The sequence below is a fragment of the Peromyscus eremicus genome, chromosome 2 (assembly GCF_949786415.1).
Source record: "Peromyscus eremicus chromosome 2, PerEre_H2_v1, whole genome shotgun sequence".
NCBI classification, from domain to species: domain Eukaryota; kingdom Metazoa; phylum Chordata; class Mammalia; order Rodentia; family Cricetidae; genus Peromyscus; species Peromyscus eremicus.
In genome coordinates this window covers 77,181,448-77,202,358 of record NC_081417.1, presented here as the reverse complement: position 1 = coordinate 77,202,358, position 20,911 = coordinate 77,181,448, and the positions used below count along the sequence as shown (strand labels likewise).

The 20,911-nt window shown below is 46.9% G+C and overlaps 1 protein-coding gene across 1 annotated transcript; it reads left to right on the top strand.

The window, feature by feature from the left end:
• The first annotated feature begins 4,694 nt into the window (after positions 1-4,694).
• Txn (thioredoxin) lies at positions 4,695-18,215 on the top strand. The gene is made up of 5 exons (XM_059254396.1): positions 4,695-4,845; positions 9,246-9,350; positions 10,378-10,437; positions 16,866-16,931; positions 18,004-18,215. Exons 1-5 carry the CDS (start codon positions 4,822-4,824, stop codon positions 18,064-18,066), a joined length of 318 nt encoding a protein of 105 aa, XP_059110379.1. The 5' UTR covers positions 4,695-4,821; the 3' UTR covers positions 18,067-18,215.
• Positions 18,216-20,911: the final 2,696 nt, after the last annotated feature.

The window sequence follows — 20,911 nt, the reverse complement described above, 5'->3', positions numbered from 1 at the left end:
CCCTATCTCCAAAAGAAAGGAAAGAAAAAAAGAGAAAAAAGAAAATACTTAGCCCTGAAAGTATGCTATCTTATGTATAAATTGGTTTTTAATATCTAAATAGTTAACATTCAAAGTACCGTAAATGGAGTTCATAAACTAGTGTATTATGGACTTTTTTCATTGGTGACCTGAGGAGTACTAAAGACCTATGAATGACCTTGACAACAGTGCTGCCCTCCTGCTCTTCCAGAACAGAGCCTGAGAATCACCTCCTTGAACCTTCACCCCCACCCCTCCCCTGTTAAGCAGGAAGAATAGTATCTGCCGCCTCTGGGTCACTGAAATGAACAGCAGGGCACACCCAGCTCCTCCTGGCAGCAGCGACACTGTCTCACACGGTTGTTTGTTCCTTTTCCTTCTACCCGGTTCCCTATCACTTTCTGACTTAGTTTATGTCACTTCACACACGCCATCATCTCAACTAGCCTGCTGGATACTTTTTTAAATTTAACTAATGCTGGCCTCTCTTCCTAAAGACCTTAAGGTCAAGGCTGATCCACCTGTATGGACCTGATGAACTGTCCCGTCAAATGCAGATTCCAAGGCTCTGTCTTAAAAGGCCATGCTTCTCCAAGTCTACCTCAGAGTGTCCGATGACTCTACAGTGCCACAGAGCTCCCTTACTATGCTGTTAAACCTGAGAATCACAAGAGAAAGGACCAGTTCCACAATTTTTTGAGCCACATTTGAAGCAAACTTTAACTAATACTAGCCAGGATGATGGACTCTGGCCAGGACCATTCAGGGGTTCCCAGAATATGGCAATGAGTCATATTTTGCAGAGGCTTATTTTGGGGGGGCCCAAAACCACTTGACCACACAGCTGCCGTGACAGGTTTAGATGCCCAAACGCAGTTTCTGTGACAGGCTTACTGGCAGGCAACACCCAGACCCAGGAAAAGCCATAAGCTGACCCCATCGAGGGAGGGCCTACATCTAGGGGAAAGTACCTGATATCCCAAACATTCTAATCATTAGATAAGGTTAGACAAGATAGCCTGATGTCCCTGAATCTAGCACACACCTATTTCTGTTTTACAGATACCCCTAGACAAATGTCAGCCAATCAGGGTCCTGAACCCTGGAAATCCTCTCACCCCAACCTCTGCTATGGTAAAAAAACTCTACCTTGCCTGAGCTCAGGGCTCTCTGCTCTCACCCGCTGAATCAGACAGGCAGACCAAGCTCAGAGCTTGAAAATAAAGGCTCTTTGCTTTTACATATGGGATTCTGTCTCCATGGTGGTCTTTTGGAAGTCCCCACAATCTAGGCATAACACTTATAAAGGCAAATCCAACCCATAAGGCCACAGTATTTCCAAACAGGTCCAATCAGGGCCAAGCATATATCCTGATGTACTTCCTTACTGCGTATCTCCTACCTACATACAATCAGGGTAGCAGTTATAGTTACAACTTAGTATATATATATATATATATATATATATATATATATATATATATATAAAATCTTAGAACATATTAAGTATTAGATTCAGGTTCTTTAGGGTAGGACACCTTTTTGGAATGATCTTTATAACATGCCATTTACCCACGCTCTAGACTTCTCTGGATTTTAGTGTGTGTTTCTTGCTTGATATTGTTCGCATTGATTGTGGTTCCATCTTATCTAGGTCATTATCCCTCATTATTCCTGGACAATATTTGATAACCATTCCTTTGTATATAGTCTTGTATTAGGTTAAAACCTTCTTATTTAGACAAAAGGGGGAGATGTAGTGGGTAGCCATTCCAGCTTTGACCTAAGACAAATAAATCTGTGGTCTGAGAAAAAAAAAAAAAAAAAAGCCTGCTCCAGAAGTCCTGTGGCTCCGTTTTCTTTAAAGCAGAGTCAAGATCCAGACAAAGCAGACCAAGCTCTCCATCCCCACATGGCTCTCAGGCTGAGTGCCACAGAAACCCGAAGCAAGCTTGTCATCCACGTCCTGCTTCTACTTTTCCTGATCATATGAAAAGATCCTTTTGATTCATCTAGCTGTCATGTCCTCTGCCTCTGGTACCCCCTGGATTTCCTCTACTGCTGACCTAATGATTCAAGCAAAGATAACCCCTCCTCTCCGTCAATCAAGGCCAGCTCCTTGCACATTTGCAGGAACCAGGGAGAGTAGGGGTTCTCTTTCTGCAGAGACACTGGGCTAGAGGAATCCAAGCCTGGGCTACCTTTAGTGGAGACAGACATCCCACCAGAGGACAAAAACTGAGATGCTGCCCCTGAGACCAGCAGCTTTAGGACCCTGGCAATGAGCTCCTACTTCTCTTGGGTTTAAGTCAGTTTGAGCTAGAGTTCCTTGCAAATGGGAGTACTGGTTAGTACTTGGAGTCAGTTCCTCAAATGAAGATCTTTATATCCTCTCTCCTCTTGCCCCATACTGCTCTACACAAATGGACCTTCCATTTCTGGGCTTCCATGAAATTCCTCTGCATACCACTCTCCACACAGAATATCGCTTCCTTTTAACTGAAATCCTAAGGACCATTTCCCATGCACCTGTACACAGGGATCTTGCTTAAGGCCAGGTCCAGCTCACTTTTCTTGCACCCTTTGGGAGGAAAGCAGCCCTTTGCTTCTGAGATTCATGTTACAGCATCAGTGGTTTTTCGTTTGTTTTGTTTTGTTTTGACGAACTTCCTGATTACTTAAGACTAACACCTGTTTTCTACTCTCCCCATCCACCTCAGCTCTGCCCTCATCTCAGACAGACGTCTTTCTGTCTAACAGCCTGCAATCAGTTCATGTGGTGCTAAGCAGTAAGCACAAATCTCAGTACTTTACGCATACAGTATTGTAGCTCAAGCCTTCAGCATGAGGTGGTATTATCTCCATTTCACAGGGGAAACTGGGACATGGGAAAGCTAAATAAACTGGCCTAGAGTAACCCAGCTGCTAAGTGAGGATGCAGACAGGAGAGATGGCAGGGGGACTATTAACATATTCTCTGACCTCCCAGTTCCTCATTCTCTGTATTTGCAACATCCTCCACATTTACCCCTTGTGTGTTGGTACTGTACAGGTGCCAGGGAGTCGAGACTTCCTAAAACAGAGGCAGTGGGCTTCTGAGGGTCTGTGGAGAGATGTCAATTAAGGGAGGGACCCTTCCAGGTCCTACAGGTCAGTGATTTCATGTCCTTGCTAAACAGATTCACCAACTACTAAATAGCCAGGAAGCTGGAATGTAGCTGGACTGAAAAGACCAGTTGAAAAGCACGTTACAGATTCTGCTCATCCTGTCGGGGTTCCTCTCTGCCTCAATTGTCCTCATAAGGAAGGCTACTGCCTTCAGGGAGGCATCCACCCTCAGTCCAGTGCTGTGCTCAGAACGCTCCTTCTTGTCCACATCTTCACTCATTACTCGCATTCCTCAGCCCTCTAAAAACTTCGCACAATTGGTTAAAAAATTCTGGTTTTCTTCTAGTTCTAAACAAGGGGGAGAAGGGGGCGGACAGTTCACCACCTTCAGTGCTTCACATCTGGATGCAGATTTATGTAGATCTGCTCAGCTCTGAAAATGCAGGGTTGGCTACTTCCTCCCAGCATGCTAGCTCTCTGTCCAGTCTCCACCTCAGCTTCGAAACCTGCACATACAGACGCACTCAAGCCTTCGGGCTGCACAAAGCCACCTTAACAATGTCTTAACTACCATCACACCCCGTCCTCCTGCACATCACCCCAGTTATCACTGACACTCTTCTGGCGTCTCCCAAGGCAGAAATATCTCCGCAATGCAGGTACACTGTCATTGTAAATACAAGGCAGCCAAACTCAGCAAGGCCCGCATGGCACCACGCAAGCTTAATTAGTGCTCACGATGGCTATAATTAGAATCGTTTATTGAGTCCTTCCTATGTGCCAAGCGCTGTCCTCGTCAGTTTTCAAGCCCTTAAATCCTTCAAGACAACGCTGTGAGCTGGACAACCCGATCTCCATTATGCCTGCGTGCGTATGGGGCACAAAACACGGGCACTAAACGGCTCTGTCCCTCTCGAGCAGCAGGTTCACTTTCGAACGTTAAAGAATAAGGAAGGAGGGGAGAGAGAAGTGTCAGGGAAATCTTCAGAAAGGAGGGGAGGGCGCGCACTCGGACACTTCCTAGTCATCGTTACTCAGCACTTTGAGGTGAACCGCAGCATGGCCGTCCTGGTCAAAGGATACACCTCTGCCTGGGCAGTCCTAAAGTTGTCCCCAGCCCCAGTCTGGAAGTATCTGACTTACATCTGTTTGGGGCATGGCCAATGTGATCCTAGAGGGACTCTAGAGTGTGAGAGGGGACTGCGATCAACCTCACCCAGCCGTGCACAGTGGACAGCGAAGGACCTACGGTTCCTTCCCACCGTGTAAGTTCAGGGTGGTGTCTAGGAGCCCGGAGATCCCCGAGGCGGCTCCAGGCGCCTGCGCTAGCTCCTCCCCCTGGACGCCAAGGTCCCCGTTCGACCGCGCGGAACGAAGGGCCAGCACTAAGGCAGTCCCGGAGCTACTCAAGTAGCCGGCTATGGCTCCGCCCTCTGGAATCCTGACTTCCGCTCCACCCCCTTGGAGGCGTGGCTTGGGCGTGGCCTGCCGAGGCGCCTTGGCGGGAGCGGGAGGCTGGGGAGCGCGTCCCCGCCGCGCGCGCCCCCGTCCGCCCCGCCCCGCCGTGCTCCTCCCTGTCGCTATAAAGAGAAGGCGGGCGCCGCGCTCGGCTGCAAGCTCCGTCCGGCGCCTCGGATCCGTTTCCATCGGGTTCTACAGAAACTCGTGTGGTTCCTCCCGGCGACAGCCAAAATGGTGAAGCTGATCGAGAGCAAGGTACGCGTGCCCGGGCGCCGCGCGCACCCCGCGGTGCTGTGGAGGCCGCCCTCTGTACCCCTGGCGGCCGAGCAGCCCGGGGCCTGTGCGCGCCGGGGGCTGCAGAGCACGCCCTGGGGGAGGGGACCGGGAGACCCTGGAACGCCGGGTACAGGAGGTGCACGCACTGGCGGCACCTGGGTTCCCCGAGCTGCAGTCTCCCGCCAGCCCGAATCTGGCGGAGGTGAAACCATGGGACAGGGGCGTGGGGGGTCCTCCAGGGAACCCGGGTCTGAATCAGGATTCGGAATCTCAGGGAGGAAGTGGAGAACCGCCGCTCCTCGCCGATAAGGTGCCATACGCAGCGCGGGGTTGTGCTGTGCCGCAGGGCTAGGCCGGAGTTTGCCTCCATCAGTGGCCCGCCACCTAGAGGACCACCAGTGCCCGGTCGGTGCACGGGGGCGGGTCCCTGTTGGGACCCTTGGATGGGTGCCCCTCCAGGTGACTGCTAAGGAGAAAGGTCCAGGCCGCGCCCGCGGGACTCCTCCTCCTCCTGCGGCTCAGGGCGTGTTTCCGGCAGCGCTAGCTTTGGAATGACTCAGTCCCCAATGTCTGGGCCCAGGGGCCTCGCTACCCTAAGGTTTCGGTGATTGACCCACAGTAAGTGAGTGGCCTTTGCTGCAGTCGGGGAGTAGTCCACTACAAAGTCCTGGTTTTGCCCTTTGGGAAAAGAAAAAAATACCCAGGGGGAAAAACTGTTGCCATATTCGAAGGTTACTGAGAACCAAAATATCCTCCAGATTGGGAAACCCAGCGCCTGTTACACTGTAACTACCCGGGGAATATTTGTAAAGTGGACCGTGAAAGGGGCGGTGGTGGGAATTGATGTATGGAAGACTGTCTTACAGGGTAACCTAGTTAACTTGTTAACCCAGCTGTCTAAGGGAGCTCCAGGTAGGCAGAAACACGCCTCCAGTTTTGAGCAACTGTTTGGGCCTGGTTGGGTCTCAACACAAATGAGTTTGCTCAGAATCTACCCACTCACTACCAGTGGCTTAGACTCGGCGCCCATTTGGGTCCTTACCAGTCTAAACTGTCTTCCTTACGGGACTTTTGCCATTCCAGTAGGAAAGGAGTACATGGGTGACAGGAAACCAGTTATTCATAAAAGGCTTGGGCCCCAAAGGTTAATCTGATGAGTTTAAGTTGGCTGGTTTAACCATGCACAACAGCTGTTTCTGAGGACTGTATGGATAAGTAAGGGCCCCTGGGGTCTGTCTCCAGACAGGAGTGGAGTGATGGACTGTGGTGTCTTGAAGAAACCAACAGGTGGTTTGCTTTGTTTATTTTTAAGACTAAAACTGCTATTTATTGAACTACACACAAGTCACTTTGCTCAGTGCTTTACAGACCGCTGTGTTAGACCAGGGTGTTGGCTCATGCCTCTAATCACTAGCACTCAGGAGGCTGAGGCAGGAGGATCACCACCGTCCTGGGCTACAGGTGAGAACCTGTCTCAAGAAGCAAAGAACACTTTGTATTATTTCCTCTGGGCTGGGTATGGGTTTGTGTTTGGGGCTTTCTGTTTTGTTTTAAAGTTATGTGTAGGGGTGGGGTATTCACTTGTGGGGATCAGAAAAAGAACTTGGGAAGGTTGGTTCACTCCTACCTTGTGGGTCCTGGGTATTGAACTCGGTTCCTCAGTCTTGGTGGCAAGCACCTTAATCTGCTGAGTCACCTTGCCAGCCTCGGAGCTTGCGTGTGTGTGTGTGTGTGTGTGTGTGTGTGTGTGTGTGTGTGTGTGTGTGTGAAGATGCATGGTAGTGACTGCTCCTAACTACTGCGTCTGTGTTGTTTTGTCTCCAGATCATTGTGTTAGTGATGCAACCATTTACTAACTGTGATTATTAGTTTCTGGAGCTCAGATTTGGATTTGCTTCTTAGTAGATAATTCTGAATACTCTTCAAGCCTGTAGTTCAGGCAAGTGTACACATCTGGAGAAGAGAACTTGTTTTATGAAGTTTGCACATCCTGCCTCTGTAACTCACGCTCCCTGAAGCCAGGAATTAGGATGGCAAGGCTCTTTCTCAGAGTCCTCGGTAGTTTGACCTAGATTTGATTCATAGCTGTTTGGGGAATCCTTGAGAGTGTTTGAAAATGCAGTTCGTCCTGCTTTTCATGCAGTCTCGTCAAATTTTTATTGAGGGTCAGCCATGTTCCAGACGTGGGTGTCATCAGACCAGCCTGCCATACCGTCTTGGCCTTTGTCTTGTGGTAAAGAATGGGTGGTGTGGCCTGTCGGAAAATCATACAAGGGGAGGTTTTATGTGGAATTTATCTGCATCAGCCAGTGGTAGTTTGGAAGAGTAGTTTCCATTGCTTTTCACTGCTTTCCTACCTCCTGACCCTAACCCTTAGCTCTCTTCTTACCCAGAGCTTGGGGTTGATGGACTGTATAACTAGGCTAATCTCTGGAAGTTGTCATAGCTATTCTGTACTATTCTCAGAAATGACACGTGATTATTTTTCTTGAGAAAATATTAGCTAGAAGTTAAAAACCTGAAAAAGTAATTCATTGTAGTCGGGGCTGAAGAGACGGTTCAGAGGATAAGAGCTGGCTGGTTTTCCGAGGATGGCTGTTCACTTCCCGGCACTCACGTGGTGGTTTGTAATCATCTGTAACTCCAGTTCCCATGCATCTTCTGGCCTCTGAAGGCACCAGGCACCAAGTGATGTACATAAATACATGGAGACAGAAACATGGACACACATAAAATTAAAATAAAAAAATAATAAAATAACTATACTCCATGAAAACTCATTAGGTTTTTTTGTTTGGGTGTGTGTACATATATGTTTTAACTTTATAGCGGTGTATATATTTACTTTCCTTTGTTGGGCCAGATCTAATATGATTCTTAATTTGTCTTTGTTGTTGTTTTGTTTTTTGTTTTTCCAGACAGGGTTTCTCTGTAGACTAGGCTGGCCTTGAACTCATGGAGAGCCACTTGCCTCTGCCTCCAGAGTGCTGGGATTAAAGGCATGCGCCACCACCGCCGGGCTGCCTTGGTTTTGGATAGCTAGTTTGACCCACATTTTTCCTCTGGAGGAAGTGTTACTGCAGATATAGCTGTTTGTGTTTTGGGACTCATCTTTGTTGGCCCAGTTTGAGTTTTGGTCAGCACCAAGTGACAGATGCGGTTTAAACGAGTCCCTGGTAACTAGAATGTTAGGTTCCCAGGGTTACAGTATCAAGGCTTTGGGTAAATAATTCAGGGAGGCTGGTGGTGAGGGTTTGTTTTTTTAATCATTTTTTTGCTGGGACTTTCATGTGATGGGTGTTACTTAAGCAAAACAGCCAAAGAAGAATTTCTTCTTGAGGAACTAAAACTTGGATTCATCTAAAGAACAGTGAGATTTGGTCATAGGGCAAAAGCCAAAGGTTGAGAAGCAGTGTGATTCCAACTCTAGAAGCCCTGTGTAAACCACCGCGAAGGGGCTGGAGAGCTGGCAGAGCTGTGCAGAGTGCTTCCTACTCTTCCAGAGGACCCTCCTTCAGTACCCACTACCCATGGCTCCAGCTCAAGGGGATCTCATGCCCTCTTTGGGCCTCTGTGCACCAGCAGACACACACACACACACACACACACACACACACACACACACACACACTAAATCTTATAACAAAGCACATAAAATCTGTTTATGCTGATGGTGACCTGAGTAGAAGGTCTGTCCCCTGGACTCTGCCATGGGGTCTGAGATCTTTCCCATGTTTCACCCTAGACAAGTTCTTTTATTTCCCCATTGGTTAAGTAACTTGTGACTTTTCCATTGCTTAACTGTGTCTTGGGGCTTCTTCGTTCAGTCTTGGAGGCTCCTTTCGTTAGCCCCTAAGAATCCAGTGTCTATCATAGGAAGCAGTCAGGGGCTGGAGATGGACTGCAAGGGCAGAGCACTTGCCTAGCATGTGCAGGGCCCTGGGTCCGCAGCGCAATCACTACGCCCAGATTAGTCAGTTCACAATAGTTTATAAGGCATTCCTGGAGACGTGAAGACTTTCTCATTTCATCTTGTCAAGTATAACAGTACCAACTGTGTGCAAGATTCCTTTCAAGCCACTTTTATTTGGTTGCTTTGGATAAAAAGTAGGCCCTAAGAGCAGAAACTCCTAGGTTGTATTTAATATCTCTTTACTGTTTGTGTGTTTGCTTAGGTTTTTTCCTTTTGGCGGGGAGAGGGGTGGTCTCACTGGCTGGCCTGAAACTGGCCAGTGTAGACCAGGTTGGCCACCACCCGGAGATGATCGCCTACCTCTGCCTCCTGAGAGGGCACTGGGTTTGAAGGCATGCGTCACACCTGGCCATGTCTTCTGGAAAGTGAAAGTATGTAACACAGGTGTTTGTTTCTCCCTCCTCAGGAAGCTTTTCAAGAGGCCCTGGCGTCTGCGGGAGACAAGCTTGTAGTTGTGGACTTCTCTGCCACATGGTGCGGACCTTGCAAAATGATCAAGCCCTTCTTTCATGTGAGTCTAGGAGCTCTGGGCTTCGAGGCTGGCTAGTGGTCACAAGCTGGGGTGAAAGGACCGGTAATGAGTGGGTGGGTGTGAGGGCTGTGCTTGGTTTTCCTGTGTCATTGGCCCAAACGGAGTAGCATTAACAACTTACATAATAAAGTTTGCTGGGGACGACTTTCGGGAGTTAGCTTTGTTTAAGTAATTTTTTTCTCTCTCTCTGTCTCTCTCCTATTTGAAACCTGGGCCTAGTGTGAAATTCAGGCCTCAGTTACAGTGCTAAATTAGTCTACACTTGAGAAACTTCAGCTCAGAGACAGCAGTGTCCCTGATGCTTACCTAGTCTCAGCTGGATTTTTAGATCTTACTGGTGAGATTGCTCAGCAAAAAAGGGCACAAACAGCTTGCTGGCCCGGTGTGGATCCTTGAAACCCACACTAAAGAGAACCAGCTCCCAAAAGTTGCCCTGTGACTTCCACGTGCATGTTATGGCATGCATACATACATACAGTAATAATAATACAGTAATAAATAAAAATTAAAAAGTTTTTAGTATATGGAACTGGAGAGGTGCCTCTGGTTAAGAGCTGCTCTTCCAGCCAGGCGGTGGTGGCGCACGCCTTTAATCCCAGCACTCGGGAGGCAGAACCAGGCAGATCTCTGTGAGTTCGAGGCCAGCCTGGGCTACCAAGTGAGTCCCAGGAAAGGCGCAAAGCTACACAGAGAAACCCTGTCTCGAAAAACCAAAAAAAAAAAAAAAAAAAAAAATGAGCTGCTCTTCCAGGGGACCTAGGTTTGGTTCCCAGCACCCAAATGGAGGGTCACAACCTTCTATAACTAGTTCCGGGGCAGTCAGCGCCCTCTTCTGGCTTCTGCAGGCACCAGGCACACACGGTACACAGACGTGCATGCAGGCAAAACACTCATGCATAAAATAAAAGTAAATAAATCTTTAATCTCTACATTTCTCTTGAAGCATAACTATGTTGACTGCCATTATCTAGTTCTAACACTTTTTGGTTAATTTTTAATTTTCCAGTCCCTCTCTGAAAAGTATTCCAGTGTGGTGTTCCTTGAAGTAGATGTGGATGACTGCCAGGTACGTAGTGAGAAATTGGATGCTGCCAAGTGTCTCAGAGTAGCCTGTCCTCTTAAGACTACCCTGTTCTTTAAAGTAAAGGTGTGAAGTAATACCCAAAGTTGGGGGCTGGAGAGATGGCTCAGAGGTTAAGAGCACTGGCTGCTCTTCCAGAGTTCAATTCCTGTGGGGCGTTTACCCACCACCCCCACAGCTCCCCCAGAGTTTTCTTGAGTGTGAGCAGCAGGAAATATTAGATAGAAGGATTTATTGCGGAGATAAACAGATAGAAAATAAAGGATAGCGTCGAGTGGGCCTGGAACCTTTTCCAACGGGCCCTCACTGTCTCTGCCCCGGGGTTTTTATAGAGACGCCAAGGGGTGGAACAAAAGACCTCCTCCCCCAGCACAGCCAAGTGCAGACCATCTCTGCACCTGCACTCAGGCCCGTGGTCCTAATCATCCTCTATGCAGACCTGAAAACGGGCTCCCACAAATTCCAAGCAACCACATGGGGGCTTACAACCATCTATAGTGAGATCTAGTGCCCTCTTCTGGCATGCAGGCATATATGTAGGCAGTACACTGTATGCATAATAAATTAATAAATAAATCTTTTTTTAAAAAATGCCCAAAGTAGGACTCTTTCTGAGAAGCTCTCTTTTGGAAGAGCAGGACATGTTCCAGTTATGGTTTTAACCCTAGATACTAGGAGCTGTGTGTGGCACGTCCTAAAGAGGGTATCTAAACAGTAGCTCCCGGGTGATGGAGGCCTTTCTGTTGCATAGGCCTGTGTTCTACCACCATTCTGAGATGATCTGTAGATGCAGTGAACTTTGGCTCTCGTAGATAGTGGATTGGATGGCATCCTGAAATTGTGAGGTCACTTTTGAGATACTCTGAACTTCCTATAGCATGGGAGCTGTGGTCACAGGCTTATTCTAATGGTGCCTGCTCTGAATCAGTGAGAAAGCCCAAATGTTCCAATTAGAGAGGCCCGGGTGCCTTGGCAAGCCGGGAGAACGTAAGGGGAAAGTCCAGGCCTGGCTTTTTAGCAAGTTCTTGTTATGCACTCAAGTTTTGTTCTGTGTATTTTCCACATATTGATATCTTTACCACCACCAAACCCCTGTACTGATATCGGCTGCCTTTTAGCGATGGGAAAGCTGAGACGGAGAAGTTATGTTTGGAGTTGCATGGAGTCAGTATTTAAAGTGGGGCAGCAGGGCTCCCCTGCCCTTGCTCTTCCCCGCTCCATACACACACCCTTGAGGGGTGCAGATCGGGTTCTTAGCACATGACCTTTCCTCTCACAGGCCTCTGGGCTGGAAAGGCCCACTTGGGATGGAGCACCGGGGTTCGATGATGCATGAGCACTTTACTTGCCCTATGGGGCAGGAAGAGGTAGAGAAAAACGTATTGGACTGGACTCCGGTACTGACTCGCTGGCTTCTGTTTTCTGCTAATCTCCCATCTGCAACTCTCAGTCTCTGTCGACAGTCAGCTCCCCAGCCCCAGCCATCAGCCTGGCAAAGGTTCTGGAGGGTCACATAAGGTGCACAGCTGTCTTCTTGAAACACCCAGCTCCCGCCATGCCCTGTGTGTTTTTTTCTCGCACACTTTGGGACCTGTCTCCACTTGTGCTGCCCCTCTCCCTGACTGTCCTTTCCTGTCTGACAGAGCCCCAGTCATGGGCCTCACTCCTTATCCATGTCCCCATCTCCGTTTACCTCTTCCCTGGCACACTCTGGGTTTCTCTTCCTGCCTTGAGATCATCTTTGCTTGTCCTCCTTCCCAGCTTGCGGTGGTAAGGGGCGGTGGCTCCTGTGCCCGTGCCGCGCTGCCCATCTGTATTAACAGTGGGGGTCTTGCTCGAGCTACTTTCTTCTGCCTCCTCTCATCCTCTAAACATTCCCGCATCATACATAAGGCGCTTATCCAGATTGAACAAGACTGTAATTGTGAAGCCTTTGGAGTGCCTGGCTCCTAAGTACTGGGTGAAACCTGCCTGCTTTTACAGGTAGTGGGCATCTGACATCCAACGTGCTCTGAAATCCAAACTGCTTGAATGCTGGCATCATCCAGGGGAAGTTTTCAGATTTCTCTCTCTCTCTCTTTTTTTTTTTTTTTTTTTTTAATGGACCAAAACAGTAAAGTCTGTGTAAATATTGCAAGATCCAAAAACCCTGGAGCATACCTGGTCCCAAGCATTTTGACTAAGGGATACTCGAGTGTAACAACATCTCTTTGTCGTTAGTCTCTGTAAAATGACTAAGGGGAGTTACCCTTCTTATTAGAAGTATCCAGAGTTAAGGAGGGAAATGAGAATATAACTTGCTTGTGGAAGCAAGAACATTCTCGTTTCTTGTTTTCACAAACCGTTTTGCCCCCACCCCCAGCCCCTTCCTGTATGGTTAATGACCCAGGAGACATTTAGCTCAGTTGACCCCATCAGATAATTACACAATTTCTTTTAAGTAATGGTATACTGGAGTCTAGTGGCCTCTGCATGTGTTATCTTGAACTGCCCATGGTAACTGAGAGGGTATTGACACTCGCCCCGGGTGGGCTGTGGAAGCAGGCTGCAACATAGGCCGTGATGGAGGCATAGGAAGGCCCTGTAGAACCGAGGGCAGGCACTCCTGCCTCAGTCTCCACCCCCTATAAAGATACGTAAAGCTGCTGGGGACATGGAATGACAGCTCCTTTGTGTCTGTTTGGGACTCTACCAGCACCCTAAATGTCTTTCAGAACTTGAAGTGACCCTGTGACAAGTAAGAGCCTTTAACTTTGCTTCTCCATACTCCAAAGACGATATCATAGAAAAACTAATAGAAAGTCCCCTAAACCACCTGAGTAGGAAGAAATCCTGCAACCAATTCGAATGGACAATTTCACCTGCACCCACAATGTATAGGAAAATGATTTTATGATCACAGAAAAATACACATATAGGCCCTTTTAAAAATGATGATATTAGCCGGGCAGTGGTGGCGCACGCCTTTAATCCCAGCACTCGGGAGGCAGAGCCAGGTGGATCTCTGAATTCGAGGCCAGCCTGGGCTACCAAGTGAGTTCCAGGAAAAGGCACAAAGCTACACAGAGAAACTCTGTCTCGAAAAACCAAAAAAAAAAAAAAAAAAAAAAAATGATGATATTGCAGTGGCGGCCAAGGGGATGTGATGCATATTTTGTAAATTAAGCCAAAAAACAAGACCGTCTATAAGCTTTCAAATACCATGTATTTCAGCTTCGCTCAGAAAGCTAGACATGGATTACTAGGAGTGCAGTGACTAAGTGTGGTTAACGTTAACTGTGATTCTGTAGAAGACTATCCTAGCACTAAGTAAGGTTCAGTATAGACCTGTTATACACACTCAAAAAATCTGAGATTGGGCATTGAGGGAAAACAGGTCAGCAGTTACCAGGAGTGGGGTGTGGGTAGTGATTAATTTCAACAAGGGCAGCTGGGAAAGCGAGGGGCTGGTCTACACACCCTGCTGCTGGTCACATGACCCTGCATTGGTCACAACTCAGAACTTGTGAACTCTGGCAAAATGTGAGTTTTCTTGTATATAAGTTTTTAGTTTTTAAAAGGCAGGAAGTAGGGATGTGACCCCAGGTTAAAGGAAGGGATGATGAAAGAAACTCGGGATCAAGAGTGGTGTGTATGAGAATGTTGTGGCTCACGCCTGCAATCCCTAATCTGAACAGACTGCAGCATGAGATTCTAAAAGCAAAAGACCAGGCTGCGGGTCCCTCCGGTCACTCAAGAGAGTAGGCTCACGGCCCATGGAGCATTGACTGGGGGAGTGAAGAAAGACCTATAAGGACAACAGAGCTTTACGACAGGCTTTATTGAAGTCCATAAAAGCTTTATAGATGGCAGTGCTACTGTGTTTGTGGATATTGACTTGGCATCGTTACAATGTCAATACTCCAGAATTTCAGTTTAACCCCGTCTGGAGCTGGTGTCTTTGGGGAATTTATTTATGGCAATGCTCTGAAATAATACAGACAGGAAAACCTTGGACAGTGTTTTTATTTAAAAAGAATGCAGAAAAAAGGTGGCGGGGAGGACATTAGTAAAGTTGTATGCAAATGTATATTAAAACATTGTTTTAAACCCACACTACTTAACCATTGTTAATAATTAACCATTTAGAGTTAATCTGTTGCTGGTCTATCTTGATCTCTACTGCTATGTAAATCTAGAAAGTAAAACATGTGGGAAGTACTGGACATAGAGGAATGATAGGTACTGTAAAATAGCTTTCTCTTTTGCTGCTAAACATAGAGACTGCAAGAGCTGAGGCCTTAATAGAGGGGTGTATGAAGTCTGCCCTGGGTGGGCAGGGCTGGTGGGTTTGCTGGCATAAAAATCATGAGACTGAAGTACAGTCAGGAGTTCTGCCCCTGGGGTTGATGAGTGGGAGGTGCGGATCACACAAGTGTACAGGAACATAGATGAGGATTGAAAGTGCATTAGGCAAAAACATAATTTCCGTGTCAACTTGAATTGCTGGAGAGATGACTGTGGTTAAGAGCACATACACAGAGGACCCAAGCTGTGTTCCCAGCACCCACATCAGGTACTTGCTGTAGCTCCAGTTCCAGGAGTCTGAGTCCCTCTGTAGGTATTTATACATTGCCTTAATTTGGGTTTCTTTATCCGTGATGAAACACACCATGACCAAAAGCAACTTGAAGAGGAAAGAGTTTGTTTTGCTGACGCTTCACACAGTCCATCACAGAGGCAAGTCAGGGCTGGAAGCTGGAGCTGATACAGAGGCCGTGGAGGAGAGCTGCTTCCTGGCTTACATAGCCTGCTTTCTTATAGCATAGATCTTTGACAGAAGTATTGTTATTCATACAGTGGTCACTGTGGTATGGTAAAAAGTGGGGTGCATGAGTGTGTTTCATATGGGAAAGTTCGTAACTGTGCATGTACGTGTGCCTGTGTGTGTGTGTGAAACAGGGCCTACAGCGTGCATTTTGAAAAGAAGGGTGTGCATTTAGGTGCATTCGTGATAAGATTAATAAGTAATGGATAGCTTCCAGTTTTTCTTCATGAGTCAAACTGTAGAATTTTCTGGAACCCAGCAGTTCCATTTTATATTTTAAAACCTAAAGCTATATGTATTTATTCACATATATACACACACACACACACACACACACACACACACACACACACACATAAGTTGGAAATGATCTAAAAGTCCATTAAGAGGAGTTAAAATGTGAAATAAAATACTATATCACCTTTAAAAAGTCACCTTGACACACAGCAGAATGACAAAGTTCTTGGTTTTATTCCTTTTTCTTCTTTTAGATAGATTCATCTTCTGTATAAGCATTTTGCTTAAATGCATGTATGAACACTCATATGTGCTTGGTGCCTGTGGAGGGCAGAAGAGGGAATTGGATCTCTGGAACTAGAGTTAATTAATCCATTAATAAGATGGTTTGAACCACCTTGTGGGTGCTGAGCTCAAACCCAGGCCTCTGCAAGAGCGGCCAGTCCTCTTAACTGCTGGGCTGCATCTCCAGACCCCATGAGAAAATTCTTAATGCTTTAACTAAAAATGTATGTGAAGATAACAGTTGCATACAGACACTTAAGAATATCTCATTAAGACCTCCTTTTTCAGTGTTTGTGATTTATTTATTTGTTTGGAGGTTGGTTTGTACACAGGGTCTTATAGTCCCATCTGGCCTTAAAGTGGCTATGTGGCTGAGGATAGCCTTCTCATGCCCCTGCCTCCACTTCCCAAGTGCTGAGATTTCAAGTGTGTACCGTCATGCTTGGCTAAGGATAACTTGGGTTGTAATTGAATATCTGGCCCTTAGCCCAGCATCATGTGTGCACACCTGTTATCCCAGCACTCGGGAAGCTGAGGCAGGAAGATCTTGAATTCAGGCCAGCTTTGGCAACGGGGCAAGATCCTACCCAGAGGGTTAGGATTATTTGCCTAGCATGTGCAAAGCCCTAGCTTCCAACCCCAGGAAAACAAATAGTAGTTACCCAGCCATCATCAGTATATACCCCACTCCCTTAGTAAAATTGGAAAAACTTAGCAAAAACCAGGAGCTGCTAGTTCTCAGGAGCAGAAGACTATGTCATTTCCTCTCGGTACTGAAATGTTGAGAACTTCGCTGATTAAACAGCGTAGTGAGTGGCTGTGGCACTAGCTGATCCCAGGAGCCTCCTTTTCGTTAGTGCCTGTGCTTGGACATAGGTGTTAGGAGGAGTTTCTCATGGAGAACGCAGCCCGTTGGGCTCTCAAAGTGTTGCCGCTGTGTTGGTTGTATTGATGCTCATATGTTCAGAAGGTTCTGAGACTGAAGTTTGGGGTACATAATGGAAAAGAGGCTGGGTTTTGAGAATTCTCCATCTGAGTCTAACGTTCACATTCTTGTTTTCATCCTCTCTCCCTGACACCCCAGGATATTGCTGCAGACTGTGAAGTCAAATGCATGCCGACCTTCCAGTTTTATAAAAAGGGTCAAAAGGTATGTCTCTCTGACTTTAGGAACACCAGCCGGAGCTGGGTGTAGTGGCACACACCTTTAATCTCAGCACTCGGGAGGCAGAGGCAGACACGGATGGATCTCTGAGTTTGAGGACAGCCAGGTCTACACAGAGAAACTGTCCTCAAACACCAAAAAAAAAAAAAAAAGACAACAGCTGGGGCTGGGTGTTGTGGCACACTTGTAATCCCAGCACTGAGAGTGACCTGAAAGATGGCTGTAAGTTCAGGTCAGCGTGTGCTACGGAGTAAGACCCTGTTTCCAAAAACAGGAAGGAAAAAAATTACCAAGTGGGCAAAAGAATGTGTGTGTCAACACAAGTGACTGGAGTGACTCACCTGGGAGATGTGTGTCCCCATTTTCTATTTCGTGACTGTAGAGCCTTGGCCTGATGTTGCACGCTTTATTCCAGCACTTAGGAGGCCAAGGCAGGAGGATTGCTGCAAGTTTGAGGTTAGCCTGGGTTACATAGTGAGTTGCAGGCTAACCTGGGTTACAAAGGGAAACCACATCTCAGCCAAAACTGTACGTGCAGAAAACGCTGAAGTGACTTAAACACAAGAAGTGTGTCACCACTTTCTACACTCAAGATGCCGGGGCTGGGTGGGATACTGTGATCTCAGCACTTGGGAGCCTGAGGCACAAGAAACACCTTGGGTTCAAGGCCAGCCTGGGGACCAGAAAAGACCTTGTCTCTTTAAAAAAAAAAAAAAAAAAAAAAGGCATTGTCTTGCTTCCTGGACCTTTATGCATAATGCAGTGCCTAATTGAAAAATTCTTCTATTAAAGACCAGTCACTATCTCCATAGCTGGTTCATCATTCATGTCAGAAAGCATATTTTCCTAGACCTTGGCAGGTCATTACTGGAGCCCTTTGGTTTTTCTCCAAAGTGGTTTATTTTGGCTGTTAGTTTTGTCTTTCGTTTTGGTTTGTGTTTTTTGAAAACTATTATTCAAGAGTCTAAGTAAACTCCCACACTTTTTGTCCTTTTGTGACTGCAGCTCTGTGCAGAATAATGGCTCTGCTCACCAATGTCCTTTCATCTCTTCCCAGGTGGGTGAATTCTCTGGCGCTAACAAGGAAAAGCTTGAAGCTTCTATTGCTGAATTTGCCTGATCACCCTGAAAAACAGAACCAGCCACCAGCTGTTTAAACCTGTAACTTTTTTTTAATTTTCAAACAAATATGAAGTGTGAGGAGAGTCTATGCCCAACTGCCATCTGATTATAAATGACAATAAAATATTAATTCTACCCTTTTTAAAACTGTCTGTTGTCTTTTAATATAAATGAGAAATGGCCTGATCTAATCCCCTTATTTTTAGTAACATTTAGCCTCTGGTTTTTTTGTTGTTGTTGATTGTTCGTTTGTTTTATGATTTAAAAGAAAGGAGCCTGGAGAGGTGGCTGATAGTTAAGAAGAGCATTGGCTGTTCTTGCAGCGGACCTGGGTGGGTTTGCTTCACAGTACCCATGTGACAGCCAACCACCTGTTATTCCAGTTCCAAGGAATCCAATGTCCTACTGGCCTCCCTGGGCACCAGGCATGCATGCAAGTAAAACTATTAAAAAACTTTTAAGTCTTAAAAACAATTTAGAAGAAATACCAGCTTAATATAGTCTTAGAAAAATCTCATTATGCAGTTACGTTAAAGTCTTTAGGGATTTTTGTTGTTTTACTTTAATAAACAGAAAATTAGCAGATAAACAGACCCACTGTGTGGTCCTGACGGTGAGCATGACTGATGGTTCACTTGTGATGAAACATTACCATAGTCACTGATTTTTTTTTTCATTTTTTTATTTTTATTTTGCAATACAATTCAGTTCTACATATCAGCCACGGATGCCCTTGTTCTCCCCCCTCCTGCCCCCCTCACCTTTCCCCCAGCCCACCCCCCATTCCCACCTCTTCCAGGGCAAAGCCTTCCCCGCGGACTGAGAACAACCTGGTAGACTCAGTCCAGGTAGGTCCAGTCCCCTCCTCCCAGGCCGAGCCAAGCGATCCTGCATAGGCCCCAGGTTTCAAACAGCCGACTCATGCAATGAGCACAGGACCCAGTCCCACTGCCTGGATCAAGCCAATCAACTGTCTCACCCATTCAGAGGGCCTGATCCAGTTGGTGACCCCTCAGCCATTGGTTCATAGTTCATGTGTTTCCATTCCTTTGGCTATTTGTCCCTGTGCTTTATCCAACCTTGGTCTCAACAATTCTCGCTCATACAAACCCTCCTCATTCTCGCCAATTGGACTCCCAGAGATTCACCCAGGGCCTAGCCATGGATCTCTGCATCCAGTTCCCTCAGTAGTTGGATGAGGTTTCTAGCACGCATAGTCACTGATTTTTAAAAAGCCTGGTTTTAGTGGTGGTACGGGCCTGTGGGCCTCATGAAACTGTGTATACATACATGGAGATTCTAAACTGAGTAGGAAAGTGGAAATGATTCAGAAAACCTTGTAAACAGCAAGGGGATGGGGGCTGCCTGATAAGTTTTCAGGTTGATAATGAAAGCCATAGAATGCTCAGTCTTCGGCTGGACATCCCATGAATCTTGGCAATAGTCATTGTTGGTAGAGATGCTATAGTTCCCAGTCACCAATGAAGACAGGCATACAAGGATTAAGTAATGTTCCCAACATCCCAGCTAGTCAGTGGGTCAGCTGGCATTTGAACTAGACAGTTGTGACCCCAGAATACATCACTCTTAGTAGCAATCCAAGGATGGTGTGTGGTAGTGATTGGGTCTAGGTTTCTTGCCTCTAATAAAATTAGGGCAATAAACTTGGAATCAGGGATTGACTGGAGGAATGTGGTATGTGCAAGGCCCTGTGGGCTTGACATTTAGCTGTGAATAGGACTGAGCATACAGCTTACACAGAAGAGAAGAAGGGGCAGTGTGGGGTGCATTTTATGAGGCAAGAAGAACCAGGAGACTGGCCACAGTAATAGAGTAACAGTGAAACCTGCTCCAGATCAGGTGGTTGGGTAGGGTGCTGTGAGATGGCGGGGCTGAAACTTGATAGACAAAAACGACTCTGACTGCCAAATGCCAGGGACTCGGCTTTCCCGATGAGAACACCAGGCACAAAGGGTCCAAGGTGAAGAGGGTGGTAAGAAACCATCAAAGCATGGAAGAAAGATGGAGCAGCAGAGCCCAGTCATCCCAGGCTTCACTTGTGTAGGTGATGGGAGGAAGCCGCCAGAGGACAGATAACTGGCTGTGACGGTAGAGATCCATTTCAGCGTGAGGCATGGAGATTAAAAATGAAGCCAGGTGGACCTCTGTAGGTACCTAGGGCAGGTAAAATGACAGTAATGTGAGATGTGGGGAGGTTGATGGGATGAAGCGAGCAGTCTGAGGACTTGGGAGAGTTGGACCCAAGGAGGTATCCTCGCTTTCTGAACTAAACACCTGTGGAACTGTGGGGAGGAGGGTCTGAGCAAGCAGGTGAAGGTAATGAAGTCTCTAGGAATTGCAGGTGCTTTCAGGTTGCTCATTCAAATGAGAAGCCTATGGAGGGCAGTTGGGTACTTATTTTATATTTACTCTGCAGCGCAGCACTGGGCACAGAGCTCAATCCCAGCCCCAACACGATGCTAGCATAAAACTCCACAAGGCTAGACAGGAACGGGAATTGGAAGACATTATCATGCATATGCCCTTTAGGAACATTTGGGGAAATCAAGGAAGAGAATCCAGAGTGAAGATGGAGCCTAAAGAACTCTTAACATTTGGAGATGGGGGGCACAGACTAGGAACAGAGGAGACTTCAGGTGGCCAGAACAGAAGCAGAGACCAAATGGTGCTGAGATTTGGGAAGATGGAGAGGAGGAGTAGTCTTAATGGGCATAGGCTGGGGTGGGAGGAGCAGCGGGGAAAGACAGACTCTTCAGTGCCGCTCGTACAAAAGGCTGAAATTGAATCTCGCTCTCATCCTGTACAAAAATCAACTCAACACG